The 13,572-nt window shown below is 41.1% G+C and overlaps 1 protein-coding gene across 1 annotated transcript in view; it reads left to right on the forward strand.

The window, feature by feature from the left end:
- The window catches only part of brinp2 (bone morphogenetic protein/retinoic acid inducible neural-specific 2), a 125,311-nt gene extending 114,302 nt beyond the window's left edge, over nucleotides 1–11,009 (forward strand). Inside the window, exons 7-9 of the mRNA XM_057056563.1 lie at nucleotides 4,829–5,051; nucleotides 8,040–8,346; nucleotides 8,681–11,009. Of these exons, the coding sequence (XP_056912543.1) occupies nucleotides 4,829–5,051; nucleotides 8,040–8,346; nucleotides 8,681–9,502 (1,352 nt within the window). The 3' untranslated portion in view covers nucleotides 9,503–11,009. The remainder of the gene's footprint in view (nucleotides 1–4,828; nucleotides 5,052–8,039; nucleotides 8,347–8,680) is intronic.
- Nucleotides 11,010–13,572: the final 2,563 nt, after the last annotated feature.

The following is a 13,572-nucleotide window of genomic DNA, read 5'->3' on the forward strand; positions in this document are numbered from 1 at the left end:
TTTCTCACCTTCGAACAATGCCTACTGATGTCTCTTAAGGGAATAAAAACACTGTCATTTGGTCTATTCATCTCTCAGTGAAGGATGGCCCTCCGTGACTGAGCCTGTGGGTTTAAATAAGAGCTTTTTAAATGTGCTGACCTGTCGGTTTACTGGAGGGGGTCAACATTAGGTCAACATTAGATCTATGGCTGGGGCAAAAGAAGAGAGAATATCACTTTCTAATGTAGAGTTTTTTGCTGAGTATACGTATACGTATGTGTACATATGTATGCATTTACAGCTTAAATCTGTGTGAACTCTCCCAACGTGGTCACTGCTTTTGTAAAGAAAAAAAAACAACATTAAAATAACCATATTACATGTACATCCAAATCCCAGTTTGCAAAGTGTCTTTTCAAATAATGGAGAAACGCTATAATTTTATTTTAAAAAAACATTGAAAATGTAACGTATGTGAACCCTCTCATCAGTAGTTCATTTTTTGGGCTACTTAAACAAGTCCCAATAAACAAGTACCGGTACCTGCAATTGATAAAAATATATCTGACATTTCATACATAAAACTGGTCATGATGAATAAGAAAATCGTGGAAAAACAAAAGCAACATCTAAGCTTTTCAAGTTCACATACTTTCCAGCAGCACTGCATCTATGTACGTGTTATATTTCCATCATCGCATGTTAAGAGCTATCATGTGGATTGAAAGGATTTGTGTTCTAAGTTAGTGAATTGTACCTAAAATAGTGAGCTGGTGTTCCGAGGGATCGATCATCCACCGAGTGCTGAGGGCTCCAAAAAGGAGCTGTAGTTTCTCGATGACTGAAGACTAGCCTCAGATCCTCTGTGCATGCGTGCGAGTATGCGTGTGTGACTGTTGTGCGAGTGGAGTTGGGTGTATATGAGGGACGGCATCTTTAATGTGACGTTTTGAAGTGCGAGAAACGGGAGCTCACTCGACAGCTCTGGACCCCTGTTTTCCGCTCTCCGTTTCCCATCCAGCTTTAATCGCCTGAAGACATCCCAGCTCCATCCACGCTGTCTGTCATGTTTGTGACTGGTTTAAAGGCACAGAGGAAGAAGGAGGATTCTTGAAGTTGTTGTTCTGAGGACTCATGGGATTTAATGAGAGGAACTAACTTAAGATGTAAGTGACAGACAAGGGGCACTGCAGGGAAACAAAGAGCATGTTCCAAGCAACAGTGTTCACTCCTACACATGACAGGTTCTAGTAAACCCATCAGTTCCAATTTTCAGTTGTGACAAAGGACCTGTGATGATGACTGCATAATGATGTCTTCCAGCTAATTTGTTCTGATTTTCATCATATACAGCATCCAAGCTGCAAGACAACATGCAGATGGAAAGGAATTATAGGCTTGACACATTTCTCTCATTGTGGACAGCTTGATGTTCTTGACTGACAATGCTACCACTGGCCTTCCACGCATGTCTGGCTCCCAAAATCCCAATTCAGACTTAAATACCTCCTGCCCTTGTAGGGAGCTGAAAGAACAGCCCTCAGCCAGCCAGTCACTTAGCTGTCGTCTCTACTTGATGATGTCATGAATCACTAGCTCGGAGCAAAGATGGAGCTCTCAGGGCAGTGCAGTCACCCATTATGGAAAACAACTCCACCCCCCACACCCATGCCCTCTTAATCTGATGGATTTTGAGCCGCCAAATTGGCCGTAAATTTTGGACATGGAGTCATAAACGTCAGGAAAAGGGAGAAAAACAGAGAGACAAATTTGAGAAGGGTGATGGCAGAAATAATGATGAGCATGTTAGAAAGGAGCGATGAAGGGGGGTGGTTAGGTTGAACAATGTTAAAAGACTGCTCAGTGCAGATTTATAGAGAAAATCAGAACATTTGAGGGGGAAAAAAGGTATAACGATAGGGGCACTGATGTAGAACAAAGAATAAGGGTGGATCCATAGAGTGTCTAGGAATGTGAGACACTGTATGGATAGATAGCAGGTTGTGTTGCAGTGTTTACAGAAAAGATCAATATAATCCTCTCACATCTCACCGTTGGTGGCTGTTGACTGATTTTCTGCCCAGCCTTTAAATTTCACACTGGAGTTTGTTTCAGACCTGTGTTGTGCATCAGAACAGTATTCAAACCCTCTTGTATTTGATCTAATCTCCATTTATGTGTATCACCAGTACACAAGAGGTGTGAAAGTGGATGCCGATTGGATTTGGACATTTTGATTGGACATTTGTAGTCTTTTGTGCAGCTCCTCCCCTGGCACGGTGAATAAAAGTGGCTAGCCGAGCCGACTCTCTCTCCCCTCTGCCTGCGTCATCGCTCTTAAGGAGGGACACAATTACTGACTGTTTTTTGACCTGATGCTGGAAAATGTCGAAAACTTAATGAGCTGCAGATTTGTGACTATGTTAAGGTGGGCGGAAAAAGCTCCAACCTCAAAGGACTCCCTTCACTATTACAGTGACACAAAGACGTGTGATGGCAGCAGCTTATGTAGCAGCCGTGGTAACGATTAAGGAATATCCCCAACTGTCAGGATATTAGGCTCAAATTCGAATTTCATAGCATCAATCGTTATATTTTAAATTGCAATGTGCCGCACGTTTAGCCTCTCTCATTTCCACACTTCATTCACCCACAGAGGATAGAACTAGATAGATTAATTCCAGGATCAAGGGTAATTGGAGCACCTTTCGAAATAAAGTCCGACCACCACACCCACCCAGCCCACACACCCACACACAGGTATTCCAGTGAAGATAGTAGAGGTGACACCAAACAAGCACTAAAAACAGCCCATCTGAGGAAGATAGTCAGTAATTACAAAGTTAATGTTGTGCTGCTAATTTAGCTCCATGTCAGCATAGACAGGAAGAGGTGAGGCAGGTGTAAAACCGAGCGGAAGCGGCAAAGGTGGGATGGGGGAGTGGAGGCAAATAGGTATACGTAAAAAGACAGAGACATGGACCACTGAGTCATTTGGGATCACTGAACATTGTAATAGGCTTGCGTCTCATCACGCCTGCTCAGCTCGGGTCGCTTTGGCTGCAGATTTCCTCCATGTCTTCCTGCCAATAACAGCACATGGGAATATGATTCTCTAGCACACGGCTAATCCTAGAAGGTCTTCCAGATCTGGCCTCGGGAAAAAAAAGGGAGAGAAATAACAGCTTTAAGTTTCCCAGAGGCATGATACTGGGATAATACCAACCCACCAGTTCAGACTAGAAGTACAGAGATCTTAACAACAGAACACTTTGGCTAAACCAGCACTGCAAATGGTCCAACATTATTCTCAATCTTCAGTTCAGTGCCCAGTCTTTTCCTTGTCAGAACTTTCACAGACACACACACACACACATAAACACGCACACAGACACACACACGTGGCTCAGGCAGCAAAGGCCTGCAAGGATAACATACAGTAGCAGAGAGAGTAGCAATTATGGAAATCTACAGTGTCTTAAGTTATATTCGGAGCAGAAGCTGGCCAGTAAAACCATGGGACAGCTCATCACAGGGCTGGCAAACAACCATTGACACTCACATTTACAGCTAAAGTCAAAAGAGTTGCTAATTGCATATCTGTGGACTATGGGAGGAATCTGGAGGACCCAGACAGAACCCACGCAGATACAAGGAGAAACTCCTCTTTTTTGCATCACCCATGTGTCACTCATGGGTCACAAGGCTGTTGTCAAGTCATCAAATAATGAAGTGAAGATCTAAATGTGTTGGAAGTTTTGAAGCCAGATATACTACAGTTGTTCAGAGTTATACAGTGACATGAGAAAGATCAAAATCTCAACACTTCAGGTGGTGGAAGATGAAATGATCTTTCAAAATGTCAGTTACAGGTGACACATCCCTTTTATATTTTAAACAGAACCATGTTTTTCTTTAATCTTTTAAATTTTCAAATTAATGGAAAAAAGGTTCAAGGCACTGTGAGAGCCATAAAAGAACCTTCAGCTGGTGCCTCCTGAGGTGGTCCAATGTGAACTTTAAGGTGATTTTAGGACCGTTATCATCTGTTGAGGCCGTCCACTTTTTCAACCTCAGATTTTTTTGCTGATTGCAAACTTGATGGGTCTACAGGACTTAATTCCAAAAGGCATCTGGCTCATCTGGATGGTCCGTGTCATAGTTCAGAAGCTGAACTCTGAGGTGAGGTTTTGGGAGAGGTTTCTTCTCACAACCCTTCTATGAAGAACTGTATTTGCAGTGGTGTAGCTGAGATGAAGCTCAACTGTAGAGTCTACCAGATCTTCCCAGAGGTCTTAAACAGGGGTGCTGAATCCTATAAGCATTTTTTTGTTATTTTAGTTGGTCTTGACAGTCAGCATAAGACACACACCTCAATGAAAAACCTGTAAAATTTTAAAATCCCCATGCTGATCAGTGAGAAGGCCAAGGCTTTGATCTCTTTTGATTAATCTATTGTTCCTCTATTGTTATTTTTATTGTTCTTACCTGATTTGGGCTGCATGATTTCTGCCATCCATAAACAATGCTAACAGGTGCTGCTAACCCTTCTGGGACTTCAATAAGCTTCTAATGCTGAGGAAAATGAGTGTGACTGCATATTGAAGTGCAGGTGTTTAGTCTGTAATGACAGTTCATTAGAACGTGAGGGCTGTTTTGTATTTTAATAGCACACAAGCATCCACCCAGCTCCTAATTATCTCATTATATATGTGTGCCACCGAGGAAACATTGTCTGGCAAGTATAGTTGCAGTAAAAATGAGCGTTGTTAAAATCTTAAATATTTTCCAGCCTTTAATGATTGTTTTTTTTTCTCCTTTCGTGCATCCTCTTCCCTCTCTACAGATGAATTCAAAGCCTTTCTGAAGCGCCTGCCCACTGATCGCTTCCTGAATGTGTCCGTCATTGCCAAGTTCTGGTCAGTCGACTTGTCACTCCAGAAGCGGTATACGCAGCTGGAGTCCAGCACTGCCTCCATCCTGGGAAAAGCCCAGAAGATTGTCAGGAAACTCTTCACCCTGAGCAAACGCTGCCCTAAACAACCTGACATCAGTCTACCCAGAGAGAGGTAACCCACAGCGATACAGCAGTTCAAAACAACCCCAATGAGTAAGAAAGAAGTTGATTGTTTCTTTGCTGGTTCAAGCAAAGTATGCTGGGAAGTCTACAGTTATCAGTCTAGAAAGAGCTCAGTGGGGAATTCGGTAAAACTCCCAAAGTTACGCACAAAGGAAGTTGAGATGTAGACAGGTGGAGCACAAATAAACTGTTGCTGTTTCAGATTTTATTTATCCGGAAGAGAAGACATTTTAGAATAGAAATACAGAATAGAAACAGACCATATAGGTACCAACAATAGGTATCATATTTTATTTAATTAACTTCTGATTAAGGGGAAAATGTACCATCATTCCAAAAATAACAAGTCATCGTCACCTGTCTGTCCCAGTATAATCACAATGTTTATCCACTGTCACACTGCAGTTATGACAGTAGAATTCTTGTAAAGCAAATCAATGCAAAACATTTGCACTAACAAACATTTACACTATATAATAATAATAATAATAATAATAATAATAATAATAATAATAATAATAATAATAATAATAATAATAATAATAGTGATTTATGGACATTTTTGAGCAATCAAATGAAAGCATCTTCCTAACAATTACCATTTTTAGTTAAGGTACCATCGCCATAGAACACTTTTACTAGTTTCGTCCTGGAAGTTGACCCAACCTAAACATGGATGTCATTAAGAAATGAATGATAAGCGTCAGCCCTGAAAAAAACCCCAAAAAAACAAACAGATGACACCAAATACAATCACATACATCTTTGTCTGATTCCCCACTATATGCTTCAGAATTACTCAAATTTATGTCATTAAAGCAATGTCAGAGCATGTAATCTGACATTGCACCCCTGTGGTAGAATATCAGAGACAAAATAAGTTCCTGTCCTGAGTCTGTTCTACATGCTGCCTTCTCCAGTCAAACACTGTTATTGGCTCCACTCTGCTGTCATGAGTAGAAGAGCAGTGAAGCAGAAATTAGATTTAAAAAAGGGAAAGCCAAGATTAAGGGTCTGGTTACTGATGTTTAGGGCTCTTGTGAGTTAACTAGCATGTTATTTTGGCACACTGTAATCAAGCCCTCTCCCAGGCTGACAGCTTACCACTTGTTTACAGCACACTTTAATTTCCCTGACAGTCTTTTCCCCCGAAACAGTCACTCCATCTCCCCCTTCTCACTCGCAGTGCCTGGCTTTCTGTCTTCATTTCTCCCTTACTCACCCTTCTATTGTCATTCCAGCTCTCTCTCCCCCCTGATTGTCTGGCTCACCCATCAGTCAAAGTCTTGACCCAGTTAATACCAGCAACAGCATATTATCATGGGATGCTCAGCTGCAATGGCTTCCTATTTTCTGCTGCTCAAATCCATTTATTTTATCATCATTCATTTTTGTCTATTTACTCAGGCCTGGGGGACAGCAGAAGAATTGCCGGAGTATTTGAGCAATGTTGTGTGTGATTTGCTGAACTTAGCCTCGGGAGTAAATCGGCAGAGACAGTTTTTCCGTCTGAATTTGTTGCTACTGTTAAAATACCAAAGAGGATGGTAATTTATGCATGTCGGCCTTTTCATCTCACCTTCACAGCAAACCCCGGCTTTCAGAAGGAAAATTTGCCAGTAGGTGCAGAGTTCCACATTAACTGAATATTCTTGTGAGGAAATCAGATGGATGAATAAATATTAGTGTAATTGTGGGGCAACCTTTTTTTTTTTTTTTGTTTGCATTTATCTATGACAGCATAAAAAAATCTTAAATATTTTGAACCAGACAGAGGTTTTTCCTCAGGTAAAGGCCATGCAAATTGGCAGAGGAACAAAAGAGTATTTGCAAATGTTTTGCAATGTTAAAACATTTAATATGAGCTGAATTCATGAACATAATTGGATCAAAGTCTCTTTGGATTCAACTTTTCTTCGTGCACCAACATTAAACTTCACTAAATTGCAGTGTTCTTAATGGAAGAACATGCTGTGACAGCTGTAAATGAACTTTGCTTGACAGGCACATTTAATACTCAATTTAAATATGTTTTTGAACCATTCTAACAATGTCTACCATAGTGTCAATAGTCAGAAATTTAAAAAAAAGCGAAACAGGTATGAAGGGTCAAGCAGGGTGCAAAGATCCAGGTAGGTTAGAAAAGCCACGAAGCTGCAGCAATCTAGCACCACAGGGAGGAGCAGTAAGCAGAATGTAAGAAAGATAGGATGGACGGCTATGATTGAAAGAGGTTATTACCAGGCAGAAAGCAGCAGCTGCATGTGGGAGTAAGATGACTGTGGTGAGAGCAAATGTCAGCAATCATCTGATGGACACGATCAGAATAGCAATGAATATGAATAAGTGGATAAATGTGGAGTGGTCAGTGCACAGTGTGCAGTCTCGCTGTCACATCCTCATGGTGTTGTGTATCTGGAGGAGGTTGGAAAAAAGGCAGACAGATTGCTGCACATCTATGATTTAATTCGGTGAATGCTTCCCTCTGACATTTTTTTTTTCCCGTTGAACACCGAGATCTTTTTAAGGTGTTTCTTCAAAATTGTGTAACAACAGAAATTGGCCATGTAAAAATTGCCGTATAGTTCTAATAAAGACAGAGCAACGGTCCAACTAGCTTTTCTGTAATACATGAAAGCGATTTGTTTGTTTTTGATGTGTATGAAGCAGTAAAAGAGTCAGGGGGTGCTTTAAATCTGGGCTCCAGTATCATGAAAATCCAATTGTGTTAAAAATAAAACTGCTGTTTGTGTCTTTGCAAAGATGAAGCCTGTAGTTGCGAATATTGCAGTGCATTGTGGGCCTGATTTTATGATATCCTTTTTTTGGCGGGGGTTATTGAAAACCTCAGTTGCAAAGTTACTTTAAAGATGTTCTTTTTTTTATTCATCCCTCCACACCAGCATGCCACACTTGTTTTGGGGCTGTAATATTCTGCCCTATATGAAGTGCATCATTGGTGTTTTTCTCTTTGTAGGCCTGCAGGGTTCTGGTTGACTAAGGCTCAGTCTCTGCTCTACTGCAACGAGCACAGTGTCCTGGGATTCTTTTCTGAGGAGGCGAAGAGCTGTGTTTGCCCCGTGGAGCATCCAACCTGCCAGGGAGTCATACCCTGCATCGTTGGCACATCAGCCTTATCCTGCTCCTCCTGTGCTATGGACAACTCGACCCGATGTGGAGCCTGTCATCACGGCAACATCCTCCATCTCGGTGCCTGTCGACCCAGCGTTGCCCCGTCTCTGGACCACTATCTGAACCTGGACTTGGATATCCCTGATGTTGAGGTCCTTGTGTGAAAAATTGTACTTTTTTAGCACAGGCGCCCACTTTGTTAATTCTGACCAGACTAGGATAACACAAAGCCTACCAGCAAGCGTTTGGGTGAGGTGTAACATCTCCCCATATGCTAGGCTGTAAATGAGTGCAAACAACGTCATGAAAACTGATTTCAGCAAATACTAATGTTTGCCACCATGTAAATATGCCCTCACGATTAAAATACCATTTCGTTCTCATATAACCTAATCATCATGTGGGCAAACATATGCATCACAGATTGACACAGATGCTTTTTCTTGTGAAAGACCTCCACTATAACATGTATTTCTTCTTCTGTAGGTGAAGTATCTCCTCCAACGGCTAGACAGTAGAATAGAAGTCCACGCCATCTACATCAGCAATGATGTCCGCCTGGGAAGCTGGTTCAATCCAGCGTGGAGGAAGAGAATGTTGTTAACACTTAAAAGCAACAAGAATAAGTCCAACCTCATCCACATGCTGATGGGCATTTCTTTCCAAATATGCTCCACTAAGAATTCCACACTTGAGCCTGTACCAGCAATTTATGTCAATCCCTTTGGTGGTAGTCACTCTGAGAGTTGGTTCATGCCAGTAAATCAGCCGGAATTCGCTAACTGGGAGAGAACTCGACTGGACGCTGTGGTCACAGCACAGTGTTACAACTGGACACTGTCTCTGGGCAGCCAATGGAAGTCCTTCTTCGAAACGGTGCACATCTATCTGCGAAGCCGCATCATCACCGACGATCCAACAGTTAACGAAACACTCTTCTACGAACCTCTGGACTTGGATGACCAGACGTCCAACCTGGGTTATATGAAGATAAACACACTGAAAGTGTTTGGGTACAGCATGCACTTTGACCCTGAAGGCATCAAGGATCTGATTCTCCAGCTGGACTATCCCTACACACAGGGTACACAGGATGCTGCCTTTCAGATGCTTTTGGAGATGAGGGACCGGATCAACCGACTGTCCCCCCCAGCGCCACAGCCACTTGATCTCTTCTCCTGTCTGCTGCGCCACCGGCTGAAGCTTTCGGCTGGAGAGGTCGCACGCATCAAGGACTCTCTCCAGATGTTCAACTCCAAACTTCCCAATGCTTCTCCTGAACCGGAGTTGGCCCAGCTGTGCAGCTAGCTAGCTAGCTTAATTCAGGAGGTCTGATTCAGGACTGACACCACAAAAAAAAGCGTTGCTGCTTCAGGGACAAAATTAAGTTGACCACAGTAAACTGACTCATCAGGCAGGGTTTGACTTTGAAGCCATACTGTGTGGCTTTTTGTCTTGGAGAAAGAATCTAGTATATATGGCAGCATTTGGACAAACTACAAAGTGATGGTGTGAAGTTCAAGGAAGAGGACTCCGATTCGCTTTGACAAGATCTAATGTATGATGGAATGCTCTGAGCAAACTCTACAACCCAATACAACAGAGATTTTTGTCGTTCAGAACTGATGAGAAGCTATGATTTTAAAAATGTTGATTAAAACACCTCCAACTTGAAAAGACAGAGGTGATTTTGATATGTATAGAGGAACATTTCAGGAGTATTCACAGTTGAGCTACCGGAAGAGGATCCCCTTTTCTAACTTTCTTTTGGGTTACAGCACAGTCTTGTGGGATGAGAAATACTATATATGGTGAATGAGTTATGTTATGCTTAACCGTTTCTCATATTTGATAATTCCGACCCTGTTACTGTATTTGAGTATTTTTATTTTTTAATATCTGCCTTCTGTTTTGGCATTTGGAAAACTGTAAGTGTCTATGCTAAACATCCAAGTAAGAAGCTTGTTAGTGATGTTATGTCCTTGGTGGTGTTACCATACTGAAAGACGGCAAACACATCGGCATTATGAATGGCAAACTATTTTAAATACTGAGTTAGGTTAGATTTTGTTGAGCAGAAAATCATTAAGCAATCTTCTGATGTGGTCACAAAAGTGTGCTGATACAGCGCTGTAAATAATGCTCCATCTAACCTGAGGTGTGGACAAGTGCACATAGCTTTCTAGATAACCAAGTGCAAAGACAAAAAAAAAATGAAAAAAAAATGTTTATAACCAGACAAACTCATGCCTTATATGGAGTCAGTGTTAAGGTAAGAAGCACATTAAGTTCTATTTTTGATTTCCCAGCCAAGGCTGTGTTGCTTTCAATCTTCTTTATCGTCTCCCAAAAACAGAACGGCGGACACATTCTCCAGTGCTAATGTAGCTTTTTCATGTAGATGCCAGTCGCACTTTTCGGAACTTTTCTCGTTTTGATTTGGTGTTGTGAATCTTTGGGTCACACCGGTACTTGCATATTGTAATTGTTGCAAAAATCGCCACCTTGACAATTCTTTCATGAGTCACAAGACCAGATTTTATGGCTTTATCATGGTTATAAATTGTTTTGTTTAGTCTCAGGTCAATGAAACAGTTTTTACTCCATGTTTGGACCCAATAGCAGTCACCAGCGTCCACAGTGACTGGAGTTTCTACCGAAAAGCCACGACACTCTGGAGAGCTGCAAACCTACCGGGGTGATACTTGATACAACATTTACTTCGCTAATTTCTCACTGAGTCAGTAAACCTTGTATAACATTTTCAGCAGTTCTGTGCTCAGCTTGCTTAAGTAAAAACAAAGTGGTTTATCAATTTGAAATCCTTCTTCTTTTCTATCATCTGACTTATCCCACCAGGTCACCTTCCAGTGCAGACACCGCATCAACCGCCATCCACATAAAATGCCATTACTCATACTGATTGCATTTGCTGACCTCAGTGGCATCTAAATCGCATTTAGATGTATCGCTCACTGTCCACTTCAGTCATTTTCTCTTCTTTTATCCAGGTTTTAGGTGCGCATTTCACTTTTTACCTTTCGAAAACAGAGACAAGATTAGAGACGGGACAAACGCTGCGCTTGATAATGATGATTTGATAAACTTTGGTAAGTTCAATGGCCAAAGAAAAGGTTTTCCATGCACAGTTTCCATGCCTTTTGGAGGCAGAAATGTGCTTTTTATGTGCGCAATTACAGGAGAAGAATCACTTCAATGCAGTCAACTATGCATTTTGTGTGATTTATAAATATTTACGGCTTTTAGATTTTGTTACGTATTGGCTCTGCACCACAACTTGTGCACAGTGGAGCATTTCTAATTGTGCGTTGGTGTGTTTGTTCTGCCATATATTACATGGTGCAATTGGCGATGAATGATCTATGGTTGAAGAAATTAGACCTTAACAAGATTTGTGTAAACATTAACATCTGCAGATTTATTTCCTTAAGCTCTCCTGAACTGTTTCATGAGCTCTAAGAAATAAAGAGAAATGCAGAAGAAATACACAGTGTAAAAATTTAAAAAAAAACCCATCCCCAATGGTATAGTGTGCACCTTTGGTGTATACCTCACTAGAGAGTTTTGACAGTGAGTGTAAGTCCTGCCAGCAAAGTAGCCATGTGGGACCGACGCAATACCGGCGTGATGCAAGTTGAATCTATCCTGATCCCCATAGAACATCAGATCTTCTCAAATTTCTCAAAACCATCATCAAGGGCAACGGCTTCTGTGATCTACACTGACAACACAGATTAAATCCAAATCTTGCACAAAGACAAGCATCATGTATGACTATGTACTCATGCGTAGTCATTTGGTGACAGTGCTGCTATCTTGCATCAAGTCATCTGCATCAAATGCAGGGATGCAAAGTTCATCTTACTTTGGTGATCAGGTGGGCTTGTGCTTCATATCTCTGATAGCTTATCTGAGATTCTGTGAGAATTGACGTGACGTGACATGTCAAGAACATTCTCCCACTGATTTTATATCGCCGTAACACCACATCTTTTTGGTTTCAGGTTTTCTTTTTTTTTTGCATTTGTTAACAAAATGTGTGAACATATGTGTTCTGATTAATACAGCAGTGGCTCAGATGGATTATGACAGTTGCTACAGACAGGGACATATGAATGGACAACCTAAGATGACCTTGATGCAATCTCAGAAAGGTTATCTACATCTCTTTGCTCTAGAACTTTGGTCTAAATGCTAACATCGATGCTTCGATAACCCAGCATGCCCAACGTGAACATACCATCATTATCTAGGCAGTGTAAAACCTCTCATAAACACACAAACACACGTTTTCCGACAAGTTATTTTCAGAAAGGCAGGAAATTGTAGAAGTGTAGAAGAAAATATCAGTGAAACAGGAAAAACTGCCTTTTCCCTCTGTGCCAAGCACTACGGACACAAACGGACACAAAAATAAACCTTTCAAGACTGACAGTGTTAAAATGAACCTCAACGATGAATTAATTTCAGCTGTGTTTAACTGCTTTTGGCAAATAAGCAACAAACCTAAAAATAAAAACCTTTAATTGTACTTTGACAATTTCTGGCCGGTGACTAAGATTTGTCGCTTGCTCCAGTTGCCCCTCATGTATCACTGTGGCAGCAGTGCTTTTCTCTCAGTAAATACTTTTTATTTCTGTCCAAAAATGTGTGGTTGGTGATGGTGTGGTGAGAAATGAGTGAGGAGAATGTATTTTCAGTACCCTTTGACTTACTGTTATATTGGTTATGATGTAAACCAGAGGGAGCCAGAATTCAAAGCACGATTAAAGTCAGGCTAAACAGAATAAATATTTATTGAACCGAAAAAAGATAAATGTTTCAGTATTATGAATCAAAAGAGAGGAAGCAATAATATTACAAAATAAAAATACAGAAACTTTATAACTTTTTAACTCTCCTGTCACAATTACACAAAGTGTATACAAAGCATGCACCAAAGAAAGCCAAAAAAGATAAATAAAAATCATGTATTCCGTAATATTACCAAGTCATAACATTATATTGTCGTTATTATGCCATTTTGCCAAAGCTGGATGCTTAGCATATTTTCTTGTTGAGAAGTTCACTGGTGTGAGGTTGACTGCACGGAGTCCCAGGATGGACTGCAGGTGTTCACCGGTGAGGTGACTCCTCTGTGATTATTTGTTAATCTTCATCACAGAGACCATCTTTTCAAGATATATGCTACCAAATCTATGAATGAAGATGGAGCGTGGCCACTCCCTCAGGAATGGAGTGAATTGTGCCATTATTACACTGCAGCTCAGAATCTTTGCAGGTGCAGTTTCCATGTCAATGGAAAATGGGATGCGAAGCAGTTCCAAATGACTTTTTTGTGCTTCAAAGTCACCAAA

This window comes from Takifugu flavidus, chromosome 15, assembly GCF_003711565.1.
Source record: "Takifugu flavidus isolate HTHZ2018 chromosome 15, ASM371156v2, whole genome shotgun sequence".
Taxonomy (NCBI): domain Eukaryota; kingdom Metazoa; phylum Chordata; class Actinopteri; order Tetraodontiformes; family Tetraodontidae; genus Takifugu; species Takifugu flavidus.